Raw genomic sequence first — 22,407 nt, 5'->3', positions numbered from 1 at the left:
CTTCTCCCCCCTGAAAATCCAGTCAAAGTGGGATCGTCCCATTGGATTCCAAATGGGGGGGAAGCAGGTAGTCACAACAATACATGGGATAAAAAGGGGAAACTGCGGATAGCACACTGCAAGGTTGAAGAAAAGATATCTTTTTGTTAAAAATAAACACGTCTCATGTCCTTCAGGTGCTTTACAACAAAAGGGGGAAAAAGAAATGTCTCTTTTTCTATTATTATTCAAACTTGAAGCACAAAAACAACAAATCACATTCACAAGCCACTTATTGGCACCGTGTACCTGAGTGAGAATATTATAGAACCAAAGAACAAAAAAGCTGTTTTTTTTTTTTTGTTTTTTTTAAAAGTGTCTCTTGATAACAAACAGGTCCGCCATCTTAAAGTGTCATCTGTTAGCCTTTGACAGGTCCACTGCTCCGTCTTTCTCCTCGTCTACAAACTTTTAAAGGTTGCTTTTCTGAGTGTGATTTTTAGTTCTCCTCACTTGTGGCATGACGCAAACTCTTGCAGTAGTACGTGAATATTCCTCAGCGAGCTTCAGAGTCGTCTCTGGTCGTCTCTTCCTCCCAGACTCCAGTTCATGTAACAGTCAGTGTGAGTGACAAGTCCTGTGCTTTAGTTGATTGATCAAATGCTGGTATCAGGACTCCAGAGGGAGGAGGGGATGCAGGTCTGGCTCTGTTTGGAGTCCATGTCGGTAAGGAAGGGGGAAAGCGTTGCAGGGTTGAGTGAGATTGTGACTGAGGGTGATTGGCAAAAGAGAAAGTTTTCTTCCTGATTGGCAGGTTTAGGATTTGAGGGGGGAGGGGGGCGGGATTAACCAGCAGTAATTGGCTTAAAAGTGAATGGCTCACATGCCGTCCCGTTGTGTGATATGGTTCTCATGATCACTGGCGTAATCAACCTCTTCATCCTCGTAGTCGAAGTCGTCGTACACGTCACCGTTGCTGTCGTCCAGCCGTAGCTCCTCCTTGATGCGAGGCTCGTCCCCCTTCAGGCCCAGGTTCTGGGGGTTCTGGTGGTGGTTGGCGTTGGGTTCGGGACTGCTGGACATGCTGGAATGCTCAGAGGGCATCTGGGGTGAAGGCATTCCCGCCATGGACAGGGCACCAGGGTAGACGACGCCTGCCGAGGACAGAGGAAGCTGGCTCTGCTGCCTGTAACACACACACACACACACACATCAGTTTCAAGCTCTGCTTTACTTTTAGACGCATACATTTAAAAAACTGTAGGAAATTAATTCAAAATCTGGATATTCTGATGCACAAATTGTTATCTTATATTAATGTCTTTAAATTTGTTATGTATTTAAAACCTAACAAGTGGTCTATCTAACAAATTATATTAATGGATAGCCCCTTAAGATGAAATATGTTTAAAGAGTTCTAAATCCAAAAATACTGGTGTCGTGTAGGCCTGTTTTTGCTGGGCAGATTTTAAATGCATGACACACAAATCATATAAATCAGATGATACAGAGTAAAACCAGGAAAAACTGTCAACACTTAGAAAAAGAAACATGAATAATGTTGAGACAGGATATTTTATAGTTCACTGTTCATGCGGATTTACTAAATATTTACATGAGAAAATATCAAAGCAAACACACGACAGTGCTTTCAACGGGAAGGTCAAGAGTTTGATTCCCGGCTTTTTAGAATAAATACAAAATACTAAATCCCCACTGAGCATAAACTGTTTGCCAACATGTGACACTTGTTTCCAATAAAGGAAACAACTGTCACATGTTTTTGAGCAGTTCAAGTGGAAAACAGGCGTCTTACCCCATACTGAAATATTGTCTCATTTCCTGTCTGCGGGACCTCATGATGGCTTTGTACTCGCCAATACGCAGCTTCTTGCCGTCGACCAGACAGGTGCGTTTGGGCCGCGGCTTGTACTTGTAGTCTGGGTATTTTTCCAGATGCTGCTTGCTGAGGCGAGCCTGCTCCTCGTAGTACGGCTGCTTCTCCAGGTTGGTCATGGCTTTCCAGCGTGAGCCTGAGCAGGGAGGGGGAAAAACGGTTAACACTCACATTCAGCTGTTTTAGTTTCACTCTGTGCTGCCGGAGAAGGAAAAATAGACCGATTCAGCGGCGTCGCGCAACAGTAGCACAGTATGAACAATGAAATACAGAGCATCATGGTTTACAGGAGCGAGATGATAAAAATCAGTTTGAAGAGGTGATTTAAACTGAGCGTGTACGTGGGCGCGGAAATCAATTACAGCGCGAACAAGGAACAAATGTCTGTGTGGCATGTGTGACCCTGCGTCACATGTGCATAACGTCATTCCTTTGACAGCACTTACACTGAGCTGTACAAACACACACACGTGCAAACGCACACGTGCACGTAGATAATGGTGGAAGTTTCACGCGGCGAGGAGAACACAGACCGCGGAAAGCGCGGTTGATGAGAGGAGCAGTGAGGACGACAGGTACTCATCTGAACTAATGAGGACTTCACTTAACCTGCTGGCATCTCTCTGTGCTCAGTCTCTGCTCACACATTTGTATTATCAGTGTGTGCGTGTGTGTGTGTGTGTGTGTCTTCCCCTCTGTGTCTCATATCTGGGCTGAATTTGCACTTGACTACTGTATGTTTAATGGGTAAAAGCTGTGAGCACTTGGCTGTTCTCTCTCTGTTTTTTGTATGTTCTGCGATCTGTTAGCAATCGAGTGAGGGGGAGAAAGAGAGAGAGAGGGGGGAGAGAGAGAGAGAGAGAGAGGCTTATTAAAACCAGATTTCCCTGTGTTATAAAACACTTAGGAGCTCTTTAAAATGTCAGGGACGATCCCGGCGGTCCGGGGGAAATGTCAGGCGGCCTCGCGCTGCTTGTTTAATGCATAATGAATTATATCATCATTTGTCTGAGCCGAGCTCTCCCCAGCCGTTCATTAACAGCAGCTTACACAATGCCACTGCTTGTAAGGAAATCACCGTGCGCTTATATTTGTGTGTGTGTGTGTATGGGAAATAAACGACAGTGCGTTCATCATCTTCTGTAGTGGAGACACGTGTAGGGCAAAGGCCAAGTGTGTGTGTGTGTGCATGTGTGTGTGCATTTTACCGAGGATCTTGCTGATGTTGGAGTTGTGCATGTCGGGGAAGGCTTGGAGAATCTTTCTCCTCTCATCCTTGGCCCAGACCATGAAGGCGTTCATTGGCCGTTTAATGTGAGGCTCGCTGCTGCCACCACGACCCCGGGCCTCCCGAAATATTCTGGAGTCTGACACACTGGGGGAGCCTGGGGCAGAGGAAGGTAGGAGGAAGGTTGTTAGCCAAGGCACACAGAAGTCAAATGAACTAAATAAAAAGAGGTGAGTTAAAGGATCATCTGAGAGATAAAATTGATTCATTTGAATGGAAATGCTAAAATCTTTTATAAAAACCCATTCAATTATAAAAAAAGGGGACATTTAACACACTGTCTTTGCACATGAACACAAAGAAAAGTAAAATCTACTGTAACACATGAATTGTTGATGTTAACTGTCAAATGTATCCAGCTATTAGCTCAAATATAAGAACACTTTTCCATTCCCTCTTTATAGAGACATGACTCCAGGTATGAATGTGTGTGTTTGTCTTTACCGTCAGAGTCTCCACTCATGGTGAAGTCCAGCATGGCGTGGTTGAACTTGTCCTCCGCCTGCTGCTTCAGCTGCTGACTCAGACTCTCCAAGGCAGCCTTGTCCTGAACAACACAAACAGTTACAGGCGGTCAGCGAGCAACTCACCGTCTCCGACGTACGTGAATGAAAGAAAACACAGAGGTGTAGTGATGCTTTTTGTAGAGTCTTTTAAAAAGATATAGTGACTCGGTGTCACAGATTTAGTTTTTCACAGCACAAATGCAACAGTTTTATTTAAAAAAAAATGTTTTTAATCAAATAAATCACATGTCGTCAGTCAGTTTATTTATTGGTCACATTACCAATAAATCCACGGCTTAGTCTTATTCCACTCTGACAGCAATATGACGACAGTTTACAATGTTGTTTTTATGATTGGAAATCAAACAAATAACAGCAGTAACAGTTTGTGTTTCGGTGCACTTTGCTGTCAATCAGTGAAAATGTTAATGTCAACATTAAAATGCGTCCGCATGCCTGAACACATCTGTTTGCATGTGTAAGAATGTTGTTTGGATGTTTACCGTTTTGTGTGTATACTGTATAATATATGTGAGTGAGTGTGTGTGTGTGTGCAGCGACTCCTGGCAGCCACCTGCGAGGGAAGTGCCGCGGCTCGCCTCTCATTCTAGCTGAGGCCCCGGAGGGTCGACACATTATTGAGAGAGAGAACGAGTGACTGCAGCGAGGACGAGAGTGAGGCCATGCCGCACGGCCCCCTGGGTATTTATTACAACCAATAAAAGGCTGATTTACTGAGCATTTACATGCTTAATGCAAACAGCCAGCACACTCTACAGTAGGTGCTGGCTGTCGACGAACACACACGCATACACTTACACACACACACTGTGGTGCACCAGCATTTTAGAGTTTAATTATACGATTTGGAGCAGTACCCAAAACACCATCGTCTTCTAAAACAACCTTCCAAAAAGTGGTCCTCTCCATTTACATGTGACCCCAGTGAGCTGGCTGACTGGATGGAGGGAGGGCAGAGTGATTATGAAATGCATTTTCTCTGTTTTTAGTCCAACAGAGTTTAATTGTTAGAGATAATTTTCGGAGGTCGAGAAAAAAATGTGGCTAAAATGACAGGCAGGGGAGACAAAAAAAAGAAAGCCAGACACCCTGTGGAAAACGTTCTTTTCATCGCAAAACATTTGGAATTTTTAAATGAAAAATAATCTTCAGTTGGGTGTTAGCAATGATTTAGTCATTATATATATGAATCACTTATGATAGTTGATCAGCCTCACTCATGCCTAAAAAGGGCACAGTTTCAGATTTTAAGATTAAATGTGCTGTTACAAAGGGCTTTATGCAATGTGTGTGTGTGTGTGTGTGAGGGGCAGCGACAGAGATGAACACCGAGACAGAGTGGATGACAGCCTAGTCTGACATTAAGCTCCAGTATAGTACATGAGAAAAGTGGATTGAATGGCTGACACTGAAGCCAAGATACAAAGTAACGACAAAACTAATCCTCTGAGTGTCACTGAGATGACACTGTGGTATCTGAACGCTGAGAGCTTGCTGACTTCACACTCGTGTAGCACAAAGCCAAAGGGCTGAGGAAACAGGAATGAGTGAGAGCGAGTGCTGTTAGAAGCTGCGACAATGGCATGGTTGCGCCAAAAAAAAATTCTTAAAACTCAAGGACTTAAAATAAAAACATCATAGCCTGAAGTGATTGTAATATTAATGTAAATTAATACAACATACATTTAGTTAAATTGTAAATGTTTTACTATGGAAACTATTACAATTGTGTCAATAATAAATAATAAACTATTTATTTTTTCTTGATAACACAGCAGTTTACTAAATAAAAAAGAATACTTAATAATAAAGTAATAATTCAGTATCATTATATATGTGACTGAAAGTTGGTCTTATACAGTATATTAGCAAACTGTTTAACGGTTTAAGTCATTATACCGTAAAGCATTGCTAAAACATCAAAGCTGGTGGTGACTTTTGCACTGTACTGTAAAAAAGGTTCAACACATATATATATATGAATATTATGTTTATGTCCTGTGCAAACACTGTGTGACACCATGCATGATTGCTATGTGTCTCCAATTTGAAGTGAAATGAAGTGGTTTTTCTTTTAAAAATTATTAGTGGATATTGAATCACTTTCTAAACGAGGACATTTTATTGTGATAACTGTTGAATTTGAAACTTTTCTATCACGATGCCACGCCAGCCTTATATTTAAAATGTGTTGATCCCCTGCTAAAAACCTCCGTCTGAGGGAATAAATCCTATATCTGTAAAATACGCTGCTATAAAACAGTAAACTGTAGCCGCAGAATTGATCACACTTCCTGTAGACACACAGTAAATCTAAGAGTCTGTTAGACTGAAGTTTTTCCACTGTACCTGCAGTTTATTACCATCTATTCTCTGTGTGAATAATGTGGTTCAATGCAGCTGGGCTACAAAAGCAGTAAAGGTTTAACTGTTTGAAACAGAAACAGACAGAACTGTTGAATGTCAGCGATGTAGACAGTTCAAGCGCACAGTTGCTCTGTGTGTGTGTGTGTGTGTGTGTGCGCGCGCTTGTGTGCGCTCGACTCCCTATGTGTTTAACAAATAACCACAATTTAGCTACGCTGCTGAGGAGCCGGTGCCGTCACTTCACATTAGCTTCTCCTCGACGCTCCTCTCTGACACACACACACACACACACACACACACACACACACACAACCCCGCAGTGTGCCTTACAGACACACTCATTACCTCTGAGACACCTCTGGTTTCACCTTATCTAGCCCCGTTTAGCTTCAGCACATTTCAGTGAGCACAATGTGCACTGATTAGCCTCCTACATAGTGCAGCATCGACGGCATAAAGCAAGACTAATTATTACACACTGGCAATGAGACGATACAGCTTGGGACAACTTTATAGAAATGTTGTTTTTTTTTTCTTTCTTATTTGAGAATTTGTTAATTTATACCTTCTGTGTAGGTCTGAATTATTTATTTTTGCTTTTTTGCTTTTTTGATAAAATACAACAATTTACAACCAAATACAACAATCTCTGTTGTATTTTGCTTTTGTTGATGATTAATTTTAACAACTTTTTCTACTGCTGTTGCAAATAAGCAGAACACTGTGCACAACGACATGAGGAGCTGCAGCTCTTTTAAAACCAATATAAAAAGTCTCCTAATAGCAGCTCTGCACTCACTGATTTTTACACTTGATGGTCCAAAAGATTTAATTATTTAATTTCAAGAATGGTCAAGTTTATGTTTTAACTTTACACTATCCCTTAAAATAATAAAAAAATATTATATTTTACTGGATGTAATAACACAGTATTATGTTTCATATCATGTGTCCCTGTTCTTATTAATCCAAGTTAAAGTGGAGAGGGTGCTACATTATGTTCCATTCTAAGGTGTGATATTATCAGTGGTTTACCTAAAAAAATCAATGAAAATAAACTGAAATATTTCTAGTCGTCATGGAAATTGTTCTACACAAAATAATACAGTTGTAGAGTTGTCATTTTAAGTGATCTACCTTGTCTGTGCGTCCATTGTTGAGGCTGAGGTTACTGACAGCGGCCACCTTGGCGTCCAGGACCTGCTGCTCTCTCTTCAGCTGTTCCTTCATCTGTCGGGCCTCGGCGAAGGCCTTGGTCACCGCCTCATGGTCGTTAAGGTAGGCTGTCGAGGACAGCGAGGACAACAAATCTGCTGAGACACAGACAGAGAAACAGGACATGCATTTATTTAATTTGCTGATTTATTTTTGAGTGTTAAAAGTGAAATTTATACATTTTTGTTTTCTATTTTATGAGTGTAGGAGTGTAAAAATAAATGTCTAAATAATTAGACAGAATAATGAGGATTGGTTTTATTTTCATTGAGTGTATTTGTGTTTTTGTTTGTGAATGTGTGTGCATGTGCGCTTGTTTTCAGAAGCTGGCAGGAGGTTTTCATCTGGAATAAATCTTCCCCGCTACCATGAGGTAAAGACATTAACATACACTTGATGAGGGAGTTTTCCCAGCACATCACTGTGTGTGTGTGTGTGTGTGTGTGTCTCAGACACGCAGACACACACGCGTTTGCACAGTTAATTTTGTTTTTAATTTTTTTATTTTTTTTCAGCCTAAAAAGTATTATCCCAAACCTTACCACTGCTCAATGTCTAACCCGAGCCTCAGAAATGAGGTTCTACCTCATGAGGACCAGACTTTGGCTCCATGAGATCCTGACAAGTTAATTGTAAGTATACCAGAACAGGTCCTTAAGAGGTAACAAAAACTACCACACACATGACAACTTGGGCTTGTTGAGCCTGTGAGTCATGTGTGCTGCCCACTGCCCCCTTACCTGCTGTCAGCTGTAAACACAAAATGGATACAAACACACAATCTCAAACTGTGTGTGTGTGTGAGTTTTCATCTGAACCCTCACAGTTCTACTTGGACCAGATGACTCTCATTATGGCTAAAAAAGTCCTGCTAATTTCCCCAGTTGAGAACATCTGCCCTGCTGCTAAACAGACATCAGATCTCCTCGCTCCTCGTCGCCACCTATTATTCCTATTATTTCCGCAGCTTAGCCGCCGATGAGGCATCCGAGGCATCTGCTCTGACTGTGTGAGTGTGTGTGTGTGTCCGTCTTTCTGTGCGATTGTGTGTGCCACTATCACCTCGATCCATCAGCCATGTTAGCTCTTAACAAAGAGCCGTGGCTGACTTATGGGGCCTTTATCTGCGCTAATCCGCACTGCTAATGCCATCTCAGGCCAGATTACCAGCTTCAGATTGTAATGACAGAGCTGTGTACTCTTTTAAAAGTCATAACCAGAAAATCTGGATGTGAGTGGGGCCAAAAGGGGTGGGGTGGGGTGGGGGCTGGAGTGGGGAGTGGGAGACAGAAGAAGAGGAGATGACGACGGTATCGGGTGTCAATTTTAATCTGGTGTCAAATGAGAGGGGGCAGATAGATATTCTTTTGCACATGAAAGTGTGTGAGTATCTCTCAGACTGACAGCAGTTCCAACCATCTAGACAAGTGAATGTGACCCAAATAGAAGAGGAGGGGGGTCTCTCTTTACACACGCACACAGCACAAAAAGACTCAGGCAGAGAGATGACTGCAGTTTGTTATAACAGGGACAAACATAGTGGAATGAAGTTGCAGGCACTGACAGTCCTTCAGTTAAGTTTGAGTTGACAGATGGATGGATGGCTGGTAGGAGTCACAGATGGGGGAACATGCCTCTGGAATGGTAGGTGTCAACAAAGAAAGAAAGGTGTGCCATAGAGATGCTGACAGAGAGACAGACTGAAACCTGCCTGAAAAGTAATTAACTCTTTCTCTATAAATACACTCAGTAAACATTATGCTAAATTTTATTTAATACAATGCAATGAGGAGGAAGTATTGATATGTAGAAATATGTAGCGAGATTTAAATATAAGTACAACTAGAATCAAAATAAAAATCCAAATTAAATGTGAATAAAAGTGACTTGGCTCTGTCTACATTTCTGGTCTTCAGTTCCAATCCGTTTATCTTTTTTATCTGTTGTTTGTTCCTGTCTTAATTTAAATCACCTGAACACACACAGGCACACACTCACACCCACATCAAAACAACCTCCTCCAGACTCTTCTAATTTGTAATCTCTGTCCCCTCTAAACTTGTAACAGGATTCCTCATACGACCATGAGCTATAATTACAAATTGTGTCAGTGTCGGAGTTTAACTCGGTGGCAACAGATGGAACATTATGAATTCCTACACCATAACTGGGATTTGCAACACAAAATAAACTGGTATTCCCACACAAATAATTCCGCTTGGATAACACACAAACTTTAAACACTGTAATCCATTTTTCTGAACAAAAAACATCTGGGACTGCAAATCCACTAATCTGATATTAAATCCGCCGATTTGTTGAAAAACAGTGAGATTAGTCAAGAAGTCAGAAAAAAATGACTAACTGCACTTAGGAGGAGGAGGAGGGGGTGGACTGGGTATGTGTGTGTGTGTTGTCATTGTGTCATTAACGCTGGGTGTTTGCGCTGTCCTGGCTCATGTAAGAGGCTTGTCTAATCTTATTGGTGATACCTCCTGTCTGTCATGTGCTCCTCTCTTTATTATACCCCACTTCATCGCTTTGGAAAAAAAAAGTGCTAATCCCCATTTCTCCCCCTCTCTCTCTCCCATTCCGTTCACTCTGTCTCTCTGTCTCTTTCAGTTACTAATAAACACATAACAATGAAGCAGCCCTGAGGCAAATAGCAACATGGAACAAAAAAACACAAACACACTAATTATAGCTTGTTACATATGTGCAATATTTGAACTATCAGTGTTGCGTGAAAAATTGATTAAGAGCAGAAAATAGTGATTCATTTATGTCATATATTATGTATGTATGTGTGCATATGACTGGGTATGATTATGGCACTGGCACAAGCAACAATTGAAACACTACAAGGAAAAACACTATTCTTGTTGTTGCCACTAACAGCAGAACTTCTGTTGTTTTCTTTCATTAAGTGAACCATTTGCAAACACTTGTATTTAATCATACTGTATGTGTATATTATGTATGGGCTCACGTTTTTATCGACAGTTTTTTATGTACAATACGTATGTGCATGTTTTCACAACTGGTGATGACCGCTTCCCTTCCTTTCCTCAGTCACGACATTTCCATGGCCAGCTATTTAACTGTCTTTGTCTCAGTATACAAGCACCAGCAGGAGAACTGAGTAAGGTGTTTTCCAGGTGACCTTTAATGTCACAGCCTATAAACATCTTTAGGGTGACAGCTAGTTGGTACATGTTGAGTGCTATTCTGTTTCTTTCTACCATTCAAGTCAGACTTCCATAATAATAACAATAATAACAATAACAATAATACTAATAATAATAATTATACATCATGTAAACATGCTGCGTGTGTGAGATGGACACTTGGTCCATTTACCTATTGAGCTGACTCTGGTTGGTGGTCCTCCGATGCTGGAGGGAGCGATGCTCTGCTTCAAGGAACTGGCAGGGCCCAGCTTGGTGGCAGCAGCAGCAGCATTGACCTGTGGGGAAGTTGGGGGGGAGTTGGGTGACTTGCTCTCGGATGCCCTAGGCTTGGCCGACAGGTTCAGTGGCTGTGCACCCTCACTGTCCTGCAAAAACCAAAACAGCACAGTTTCGCCTGCTGTGACCACCGTAGCAATTTGGAAGCGGGAGGCCAGAGGGACACCTCGCCCTCCCTCACCAATACAACCTGCACTCAAGGCTTTGACACGCACTGATCAAACTGGAGACCATGCACAGCGATCTGACGCAAGCCTGGTGGGACTGATGTCAAGGTGCATGCCACTGCCTGTGTCCAAACAGCTCACCATATGTGAAAAATTAACAGCACGAAACAAAAGCAAACATTCATATACGTATGTGCAAACCAAGGACATAGACATGCAAAATATCCAATAGGCCGATCACAGCAAAGTAACACCTCAAACAAGGCAGAGAGGACAACACGTACGCACATGCACATGCACGCTTCACAAGCAGGCTCCAGTTAGCATGCATTACTGTATAATGCTGCTCGATGACATGCTTCAAATAAAGCCAGCGACAAGAGTAACAATCAAACATGTGAGGTGAAGGAACACCTTGAACTCGATCTTTGAATTTTGAAAACTACTGTAGACTCCTCTGTATGTCATTCAGGAAGAACAACAGTGTCTTTACAGCTGTGAGAAACCAAAGACACGCGACATCTCAATGTATCAAACAGCAAACAGAACAGAGGGCTGTCTGCCACTTCAATGAGCACTTGCTCCATTAGACACGAGGGAGCAGCAGCACTTTCTGCGTCAAAGACAACCACACACACAAGCAGCCCAGCTGTGACAGCAACTGCATCTATTCAAGTATTGGTTTTCTGAGGTCAGCATAATTGATGTCAACAGTATTTGTATATTAAGGCCAGAGCCATGTATAATAATGCTCTGTTGCCATATATGTGCACCCATTCATCTCAATCAAATTGATGTCAGCACATAATACATGGAACAGACTGTGGCCTCTAAATGAATCGGCATGTGGAAAACCGCATGAAGCCCGTGAGCTGTTATTACTTTAATCGTCATGGCAACATCACCCCTGCTGATGGCCTAATCCAATCAGAGGGAGTCTTGCAGGGTCACATGACAGGAAGGAAGGAATTAGACCGCCAAAGGAGCAGATGTACACAGACCACTCTGTGTAATTAAAACTCCGCAATTAAAAGGCAGACACAACATGGAGCAAGGGATGACTTACGGGGCCCACCAATAAGAAAACAAGATGCACAGCAACAGTGTTAATGTGCGACTGATTCATTTTGACAAGTAAATAATCATTGTCTGTATGTGTCTCTACTATATAAAAAAAAATTTTGGCATCACAGGTGTTGACTTGTTAAACCAGTCAACAAAATAGAAACATTAAGTTTCCTTTTCTTTCCAATTGCTGTTTAGAAGGTGCACAGTCCAGCATAGAGTGGGATCCAAAAAGAGAGTATGACAATGTCACAGTGTGTCTGTGTGTGGTATCTCTACTCATTAGGGCCGACTTTCCCTGATTCCCACTCCTTGAGTCATACTAAGCCTTATGAGCCCCTCACAACTCAATTAAGCCCTTCCAATTAAGCCTCTACGTGTGTGTGTGTGTGTGTGCGTGTGTGTGTGCTTGTGTACAATCTCAACTTTGTGTGTGTATATGTGTTAGTGTGCAGCGAGGCCTAACCGGATTGTCCTTCATTAGGGGGGGGGGTTTTCTCTCTAAATAGACAGAGGACCCCCCAAAGATGCCTTCATTGAGACAATGAGCCGGAGAAATAGAAAAGAGAACAGAGGAGGGAAAACTGAGCAGGATCTTCTCAGTCCTGACCCACACTCTGTGCGGCTTTGGCTGGGAACCCGTTTGAATATTTATTACAAATAGATAATGCCTCCGCCTCTTGTACAGTGGCTGGGGGAGTTTCCTCTCTGAGCCAAGCCAAATCCTATGGTGGGAAGGTGGCCAACCTGCATTATGCCACTGTGGAGGAATTAGTTTAGACAGTGGAGCTGAGAGGCTTGGACCGACTTGTGTGTGTGTGTGAGATTGTTCAACAAGCTCTATATCGCATGAGTGTGTGTGTGTGTGAGGCCTCTAAAGCAATCTAGAATTAATACAATTGCTTTTGTCTCTCTCTTGGCTGATGAAACAGTCTCCAGCTTTGTGGACAAAAACATGCAGAGTGACAGCAAGAGCCAGAGGGACAGAGAGAGAGAGAGGGAGATGGAGAGGCTGAGAGAGAGAGTGCAGGGGGAGAGTGATAATGTGTGTGTGTGTCACTTTTGTAGATGCAGACATGAAGAAAACGACATCAGGGTTCTGCATCTTACCACAGAGGCTGATGGTTCAATTAACAGGACAAGTGTGTGCACAACTGTTGTTTATCCTGGCCAGATCTTTGTCTGTGTGTGGGTGTGCGCTATGATGTCCATATCAAGAACTTTACGTCTACTTTTCTTACGGTGTCTCTCAGTCTTTCCCTGTCGTCTCACTTCTTTTCATTCCAGCTATATTTGACTGTTTGGATATGAGCTTTATTGTCAAATGTATCAGATAGTAGATGACACCAAGGAGGCAGATTTGACACCATCTCTTCCAGTACGTGGCACAGTCAGTAACAGAAACATTAGCAGCAGTTTAGTGGTTGCATTATGTCATTTATATACCAGATGTTGTTGTCAATAGAGGTTTAGGTGTCCCATTCAGTTCTATGCTGCATCTAAAATTCAAATGTGTGTGTACATGTGAGCAGTCATGGAAGACATATTCAGATTGTTAACTTTACTAAGTATAGTATAGCATGCTTTTATTATTAGTATTATTTAGATTGGCTCCTATAAGGGCTTTGGGGTATACATGTATTTCAGACAGTACAGTTATACTTTTTAATTTTTCTTTATATGTTTTATTTATATACTATTAGGGATACTAATAATAATACTTATATTGATATTTCGACTTGATATTCTGAAAAAGCAAATTAAGTGTAAGTGAAAACCACAGGTCTGGTGATTGTTTTTTAAATTCCAAGTAGTATAGTATTATTAAGTATAACAAAACTGTACAGCTACTATAGTACTTTTTCAGTTACTTTCCACCAATGATTCAGGTCAGTGAATGCACTATATATGGCCATGGTATAGCTTGAACTGCACTATTGTATGAGTCTGTATGCATGCCTGCCTGCATCTTAAAATCCAGTCTTGCGTGTAAGAAAACTGCATGTATGCTGCAGTGATTTTGCCATGGTTGTGTGTATTTGTGTGGGAGGGGCTTTGGATGGTTCCTAGCTGGTAACTTGTCCACTTGTCCAACACCTGTGTGTGTGTGTGCATGTTTCACCCGAGGGTAAAGCACTTAAGCGATGTGCGCCTGAGACCAAACAGCTGTGAGCAGTGGCAGGCAGCAGGTCTCTAAATGACTAGAGACCTGAGATAAAGTCCACAGGGGGAACACACCCCTGAAATATACATGTCACTCTACCAGAGAGCAAGAGAGAGAGAGAGAGAGAGGAGAAGAGAGTTTAAGAAAGACTGAGATGAACTGAATGAAAGCAATTAAAAAAAGACCAGCAGGAGGCTGAGTGACTGACAGGGAGAAAATGGAAAACAAAAGAAAAAAGTTTGTCCCTCCATGAGGAGCTCTGCGGTCAATCGGCTATTTTGGCTCCATGAAGCCAGTCGGGGTCCATGTGGGTCCACTCCAAGTCTGCCACTCTTGCTGGACTGGGGGAGCCATTACAGCTTCCCATGTTCCTGCAGCACTTGCCTGTCAGCCCAACTCCATATATATGGTAATAAATGTTTGTGTATCTGTGAGGTGGGATAGTTATGTGTGTGAAGGTGAAGGATGTGGGTGCATGCTCTGGGGTCAATGATGAGCTTTACTCAGAACCTGAAGTTCATCCTTACAGTGTAAGAGAGGTGTTTTAAGATAAAGGGATCTGTGTCTGCAGTTTACTTGAGTGAGTAACACTAATAAGAGGCAACAATGACTGTTTGTTTACAGCTGATGGTCAAATCATGGCTGTTTTAAACAAAGGTGGAGTCAGTAGTAAATCCAGAAGACAATTTACACATTCTTAAAGGAATATGAAGACAGGAGCTGCACAGGTCAATAATGGGATGATTCAATTGCAGATAACAAAAGAAAAGACGTGAAAGTGGAAAGCAGAAGTAGTAGAAGAAAGAAGGAAAGAAGAGAAGAGTTCAGATAAGGGAAGAAAATGTAAAAAAAAAAAAGGAGGAGATGGGAAACTTTGATTTATGTGATAGAAAGGGGTTAGAACAAATCTGAATTCAGATTGACAAACTCTGTGGGGCCTTGATAGTGTTGTTCCAATCCTAGACAGACAAATCATGTGTGCATGTGTGTCCTGGGTTGTGACTGACCACTGCACTTGTGGAAGATCCTGGAGCAGAAAGAGGACAGCAGGGGTCATGGTTGTGGGCTTGTGTGTGGGGAGGTAGCGCAGGTTTCAACAGTCCACCAGTTATTCATAGAATTCCACTTGAATGGACACAAGGCCTCCCTTTGGCCCTATTGGGCAGCCAGCCGAGAAAACGGCACAAACACTAATACATCTGAAGTCCACCATGACCAGATACCAGCTGGAGTTCTGTGATAAAGTTGGAGAGTTTGATTTGGGCAGAGGTGCCTGTGAGTTTTTGTCCAAGATCTAGTTGTACCAAGGTGTGCATTAGTAGAGGAGCTGGCCATTGCTTCAGACACTTGTTTGATTAAAAAAAAACAAAAACCGAGAACAAAGACACATGTTCAGGTCATGCAGTGCAGTGAACGACAATCACTCTGTGCTGTAACACTAGAAAGGCCAGAGGTTTTACATACTGTATGTTCAAAAAAAATTGAAGTTCCTTTACAAAGGTGATTGTAAATATGTAAACACATTTACATTTTAGGATAAATGTGTGTCTTTATCTTGAAATAAAATTTGGCACTAGAATCTGAGAGAGAAATTAAACTGAGTTTTAGAAAATACTCAAAACAAGTTGATTTGAAAATGTTTAGCCGACTTTGCACTGGCAGTTCTAGAATTAAGCACATAGTGTGCACATGCATACACTTTTCTTTTACCTTAGTCTTGTGTGGTGGTGGGGAGCTGTGGCTCTTGTCACTCTGTAGGTGTGTGTTGGTGGGTGGCGAGTGTGTGCCCAGGTTGGTTTGGGGTGGCAGGCTGCCTCCGTGCTGCTTGGCCCCGGGGGAAACCTGCATGGCTGCCAGCTGAGCAGCATACAACTGCTGCAGGTAGAGAGGGGAGGGAGAAAGAGAGAGGGGGGAGAGAAAGAGAGAGAGAGAGAGAGAGAGAGAAGATATCAGATAAAGGGAGGGGGTAGGAGGATAAAAAAAAAGGAGAAGAAAGGGACAACATGAATAAATGAATACTTGAGAGCACACAAACAAAAAAGAAGATGGTGGCTAAAAAGCTCTGGAAGAAGAGGCCATTAGTGGCCGGGCCAGTATTTGTGTGACAGAGAGACACAGAGAGGGACTCTGTCAACCCCCTCCCTCACCCCCTGGGAGAAGCGCTAACAGCCTCTGTGACAGGCCCAGAGATGGCCATGTCCCCTCCAGGTGCATCGTGGGAGAAAGGGAAAACATCCCAACTATCGAGGTCACGGCGGAGAGCCCAGCTCTTGCTCAAGGTGAAAAAAAAGTGATGATGCAGAGGGAATGAGAGAGAGAGAGAGAGGGTGGAAAATTCTTGAAGCTACATGCCAGATGAGACATGCCAGAATTGTCTTGTGTCCCACTCTGTTTTAGTGCGCTGACAATGAGACGCGGATACACAGGCAAACGCTATAAAATAGTCTGAGGAGAAGACAAACTGATTCAATAACTGCTGACTGAAAAAGGAAACACTTTCTCTCTGGATTTTTTTTATTTATGTATTTAATTAATTTCCAATTAAATCGAAGCATTATGGTTTGAGCTGCTATGGTGTGAACAATCTTGGGAATATTTATGCAATACAATTGTATCACACAAAACAGTATTTCCACAGCAACAGACACAACATAATATTCACAACTTGGAAGGAGCTTCAGTATTCATAAATGATTCTTCTCCCTCAAAATCATCCCATAAAGCTCAATTACTTTCATGTCGGCTAATACAAATTTCCAAGATGCCGTTTTGTTTCTCTCAGAATAGTTATCCCTGCTCTGAAGAGCGGCAGAGCGGTTGTTTTTGGTGGAAAGTAACTGATGTGCGTGTTTGTGTATGTGTCTGTGTGTGTGTGTATTTGAATAGTTATAATTGTTATTATTTATTTCTGGTTAAATTTTTCTGGAAGAGGACCATTCCTTTTTTTTTTTAGTTTAACTTCCGTCCTTCTGTTGGAGCTTGGCTGCTGGCCACCAGCGTCAAACAAAGACTGGTTTATGCAAATGGACAAGGAAGAGATGCTGTCACTGCTATTTCTCTCTCTCTGTGTGTCTGTGTCCCTCTCTCTATCTCCCTTGACAGCCACATTAGCGTCTGCTCTGCTATCTTAAATAAAGACATTTATCTTTTTTCATACAAGCAGGGAAAATGGAGACATTCAAACTGGCAGCACACACTCTCACAAAGGAGTACTTTTTTTGGAAGAAACTCATATTTAAATGTGAAATAAGCTCCACCTGACTGTCACTCACATGTGGCAACAAGCTAATTCGCGATGCAACAATGCAACAGCGAAATAACAGCAACATGTTTCCTAAAGAAAGAGAAAACTGAGTGACTTTTCATCAAGTTCTTCTCTTCACATTTGATTTCTTTCAGCTTTTATGCACCCGAGTGGTTTATTGTTGGCTCCTTTCAAAAGATTTTTCCTTAAAATAGGGAAGTCACCATTTCCTCTTTTAAAAAATTTGATATTCTAACTTTATCAAATGCTTTGATGAGGTATTTCCTAATTTTGGAAATAAAACCTGTGTCCACAGCATCTGCCACTGGCAAAGACACTGAAAGGAGCGATGGTAATTGAGGTGGATGCAGTCGGCTGCCTGTGCTGCAGCTGATGTAGAAATCAGCAGAAGATTGGTCATGCTCTGGCGATCTACATGGAAGCAGCGTGGAGGACCAGCTCACCGAGATCAGATCAGCCTCCACTCGCCCATTTCTCTTCAATTAGCTTTACTGTGGCTCATGGAAGAGAGAGCGGTGGAGGGGAGGGTGGTGATGATGGTGCAGACAAGCATGAACACCCCCCCAGATCGTCATACACCACCACCACCCTGCCCCTCCCTCTCTCCCTACCAGCCAAACTCCCCAGCGAGTGGACCACAGGCGGTGTGTGTATGTGTGTGTGTCTGTCCTGCCATATTCGGACCAGTGGTTCAAAGGCCTCTTTATTTGTGGAGTGAATTGAGTTCCATTACAAGGCCAGCTCCTGTCACTCAAAGCCTGCTCAATGGGCCAGCAATGACACACACACACACACACACAGACGTTGCAGAGGCACTGTGGAGCTCGCCCAGAGCATCGCCACAACGACATGCATGTCAACAAACAGGAAGTGACAGCGCAAAGCCCCCTGGGGTGACTGAAGAAGCAAACTCACACAGGCGCAAGCAGACACACACACACACACACACACAGAGTGAGCGTGTGAGTGTGTTTATCTCTCTCTCTCTGTCCATTTGAACTATTATGACCAGTTTTCTCTCCCTTATCCATTGATGTGGCATTAACGCTAGCATGTGTTTTTGTTTACTGTTCAATGTGTGCACCAGTACCCCAATGTGTGTCTAGTATGTTTGTGTGTGTGTGTGTGTGTGTGTAGGGATGTCCACCTTGAGTTCTGTCGACAAGAGGTGACAAGGTAAAGTGTAACTATTGGTGTTCTTTGGGTGAAGACATAGAGGGTGATTGTTTGGTATTAGCACTATTGATGCTGTGTGTGAGTGTGTGTGTGTACAAGATAGAGTGAGTCTTGGTCAATAATCTGCAGCTTTAGTCAGATTACCAGCGTGTCTGCTCTTTGTTGTCAGAGTTAGCGGCCCTTCAGAGCAGTTGGAGCTCTATTGTTGACGTGGACAACGAGGACTATTGTATGGATCTTAATGGATTCTTCTCTGCCTTTCTGTCTGTCTTACTTCCTGTCTGTCTCAACACATTGCTCTTAGCTGCAGTCTGTCTTGTGACTAAAAGACATCTTAAACGCTTGTGTTAACCCGTCGTTATATCTTTTTTCCCCTCATTTAAGTAACACCTACTTATGATTGAAATAATAAATATTATCAAAAACCCACAGAGCTGACAACAGTGGTCATTGGAGAGGAGCTTATAAAAAGAACTTAGCTTTCCCCATATATTAGCTGAATTACCTATAGTCGATGACACAATAAACTACGACTTTTACACCAACAATACGACATTGATGAATGTACAGATTTAAGATACAGTGAAAATCATTTTCCTTTTCTCATTACATCTTCAGAGGCAGAATTTTCTTAACTAGAGCCGCCTATCCTTGCTGCCAATTGATTTTACATTGATCCAATACTGCTATCACAAAATGCCATTTCCTTGCAACCCAAAGAGGTCTGTAAGGCCGAGAAGGAGATACCAGCACCAAAGCAATTCTCATGCGTAAGGGAAATGCTTTGCTGTGCTCTTTCTCTCACCCAGATAAGGTTTTGTAGAGAAATGAGGCGTTCGACTGATTTCCCGTTTACCTTCTCTCAGCTGCTGCTGCCCCTCTTTTCTCCCTCTTCCTCCTCTCTTGCCTCCACCATGCCTGCCTCTCTGTTGTTCATCCATCCATCTCTCCAGTGTAAATCACGGTAATCCAGGACAATATGTTCCAACATCTGCCTCTCCATATGATGCCTGACCCAAGCCATTGACCCTCTTTATATCACACACACGTTTTCTCTTCCTCTCACACACACATGAACACTTTTCTCTTTCACTTACCTCCACCCCCCATCAGTCTCTCTCTCTGATTATCCTTTTAACTGATCATCCTTCTAAATACTTCTGTTATCGCTGCCTTTTCATCTTTATCGGTAATCTTGCACTCTCTTGCCTAGATAAGTGCATTTTTTTTTATTTTCGTTTCCAGTGCTCTATCTGTCTGTCTCAGTCCATTTGTGTGATGTGGATGATATCAATGATACCAAGGGTCAATAGGGAACCAGATTAACATGCTCCACTGCACAATGTCAGACTCATCCCAAGATTAAAATGCTAAATGCCAACTTTGTACACTCCTAAGCTTCCATTGCCTTGAAAACCCTTTATGGAGGATTGTGTGTTAAACTCACACTGACGACACAGGCTACTTTATTATTTCCTATGGAGGATGTTTCACATATAGAAAAAGCTTCATTGAGAGATGATCCATTTTTCTCAGAACTGCATTCATCCTACAGCCACGCTATTGAGAGTTTTTCTCTCAGTTTTAATTCCATACAATCTAGGCCCAATTCAAGTTTACTGGGATTAGAACTCTTATCATACATTTACCTTATAAAGATCTTATAAAGACAGTTTAAATGGTTACATTTTAAATCATATTGATATTAAACTAATTATTAAAGTTATAATTAGTAGTTCCTGATGATATGATGTGGGGTTATTTCAAGTCTGGTTTGGGCAGCCTGAAAGCCATTATCACAAATATGGTATGTTTGGGAAATTATGGGACAGTTTTTGGAGATTAACGTCCGGCTAAAAGGTTGGATGTATCAGCCATTTCCACTTTGAGTGTCTGGTACTTGTTTGTGAGTTAGGTTTACTAAAGGCTATAAAAGTGCTGGGGTACCAGAAGTCTTGTATTGTACCAGATTTTAGGTTTAGGTCTAAAAACCTATTTTTAATCAATTTCTATAGCAGCCTCTCTGTTGTAAGTTTTACAGTACACGATTTCTCTGTGGACTGAAACTAGATTCGGCTTCCTGTTGAACATCTTTTCAACAACCACAGGATACAAAACTCAAGATCATATTGATTTCACTACTTCAAACTCTGTCATGCTGCAGTATAATATATAATAATGTACTGTACATGAAGTAAACACTTGTGCCAAACATCAGTTGTCTGCACAAAATGACAGCACATGCTGTATGGACTGTGAGTGTGTTCTGTATCAGAAAAAATCTTTCATTCTATATATGTTTTTGTGTGTCTCCGCTAAGTGGGTTTTGTGTCCTCTCTGCCAAATCACGGTTACCTTGGCGACCTGAGACAGTCTTTTCTCTGCGACATAAACATCCCCTTATCAAATGAGGGTACAGAGATGATCCCAAAGGAAATCCATCCACATCGAGACATCTGTACTTGTGTTAGCCTGGACAAATCTGTTTCTTTCTGACAAAGCCTTAATCTCAAAGTGTGACTGTGTATTTGTGTGTGTTTTTCTGGGAGGATTGTAAGGAAGAAATCTGCTAGTGAGATGTGTTTTTGTACTTACTCTGTCCTCTCAGCCCTCACTGCTGGTTTAAAAAAATCCAATTGCAAGGTGGACAAAGCCATTCAGCTGGAGATTTCAAGAGTCTAAATAGTGGAACATATGGGCAGCTGGATTGGAGCTGTAATACCAGCACAGAGGACATTATTCTTGATCTAAACACGCACGCACACAGGGGTACTATTGTGATGTCTGTCGTCATCATCTCTACCTCTCGTGTCTATATGTGGCTGACAGTTGCACATGTACGACACACTGCCTGACCTTTAACCTTTATTTTCCCATGATTCTCTGTGTATCGCACCTCAAAGTGAAAGAGATGTACAGGAAAATGTGTGCATCAATGCAGCTGCTTTTCTCAGATGTTTAAATATGTGTTATATTTCATGATGCGTGTCAAAATGACGGGATAGGGGCCAAGTGCTGCCTGTACCCGGGCTCCGCTCGAAGTTAATGTGTCAGACAGGCAGCTGAGCAGACGCCCGCGCATGCTCTTAACCCCTGGGAGAAGGGAGCCCCAAAGCCCACGTGGATCTGAGTGGAAGTACTGTCTGTGAGGTCTAGCTGTAGGTGTTTGTTTGTGTACAGGGGTCACACGGAGAGAGTGGTGGCAGTCAGAAATACCAAGCAATTGGCCACTGATTCTACACATGCAGACAGAGTCAGACAGTGTCTGTTCTATTGCTGTGGCACCGTTGGTTATACAGAGCTACTTAAACCCCATTTAGTTCCTGTTGCAGGACAAAGTAACTGTGGTTTTAACACGATCAGCATTAGTTTACTTATTCCCAGTGGGACAAGAAAGAGAGCAATTATTATTAGTACATGTTTTTTAGTCTGTCAAGTGTTCACCTGTAGGCTCACCTGGAGCTGTAGTGGTCCCAGGCCTGGTGTAGCAGCAGCAGCAGCAGCCATTGATGTGGGGATAAGTTGGAGAGGGTAGGGGTCACCTAAAGACAACCAGACAATATCACATCTTAGTAACTTTACTCTAGACATTTTAGTACATTTTACACACCAGTGTAAAATGTACACCCCCTTCTCCAAGCATTCTATCTTTATCTCTCGTCCTCTCTTTTATCCTTTTCTCATTCTTCTCTTTTGCCCGTTCCCCTTCATCCTGCTCTACCTCTGTGCATCCCCCATCCCCTCAATCTCCCCCTTCTTTTCCTCCTCCTCCTCCCACTATCACCACCTGAGTCTCTCTCCCTCTGCAGCTGTTAAAGTCATCCTTTATG

General features: G+C 42.3%; 1 protein-coding gene and 1 long non-coding RNA gene across 7 annotated transcripts; one reads left to right on the top strand and one right to left on the bottom strand.

Annotated features, from left to right (window-relative positions):
* Positions 1 to 229: 229 nt before the first annotated feature.
* LOC122767024 (transcription factor SOX-5-like) lies at positions 230 to 22,366 on the bottom strand. 6 transcript variants are annotated; one of them, XM_044022363.1, is made up of 8 exons: positions 22,034 to 22,366; positions 15,847 to 16,011; positions 10,634 to 10,829; positions 7,196 to 7,368; positions 3,609 to 3,711; positions 3,085 to 3,261; positions 1,796 to 2,012; positions 230 to 1,165 (listed from the first exon to the last, which is right to left on the bottom strand). In XM_044022363.1, the coding sequence occupies exons 1-8, from the start codon at positions 22,166 to 22,168 to the stop codon at positions 859 to 861; spliced, it is 1,473 nt and encodes a 490-aa protein (XP_043878298.1). In that variant the 5' UTR covers positions 22,169 to 22,366; the 3' UTR covers positions 230 to 858. The 6 variants fall into 6 exon arrangements, with proteins under 6 accessions (XP_043878298.1, XP_043878295.1, XP_043878296.1 ...); XM_044022360.1 differs by having other exon boundaries at positions 7,196 to 7,371; positions 22,022 to 22,365; XM_044022361.1 differs by having other exon boundaries at positions 22,022 to 22,365.
* On the top strand, positions 7,599 to 17,750 carry LOC122767030. Its single transcript, XR_006360153.1, has 3 exons — positions 7,599 to 7,646; positions 7,789 to 7,905; positions 17,697 to 17,750. It is a non-coding gene; the product is annotated as an uncharacterized LOC122767030 (long non-coding RNA).
* Positions 22,367 to 22,407: the final 41 nt, after the last annotated feature.

The sequence above is a fragment of the Solea senegalensis genome, linkage group LG3 (assembly GCF_019176455.1).
Source record: "Solea senegalensis isolate Sse05_10M linkage group LG3, IFAPA_SoseM_1, whole genome shotgun sequence".
In the NCBI taxonomy this organism is placed as follows: Eukaryota; Metazoa; Chordata; class Actinopteri; order Pleuronectiformes; family Soleidae; genus Solea; species Solea senegalensis.
Note: the sequence above shows the minus strand (reverse complement) of the source record. Positions and strands in the feature narration are given on the sequence as shown.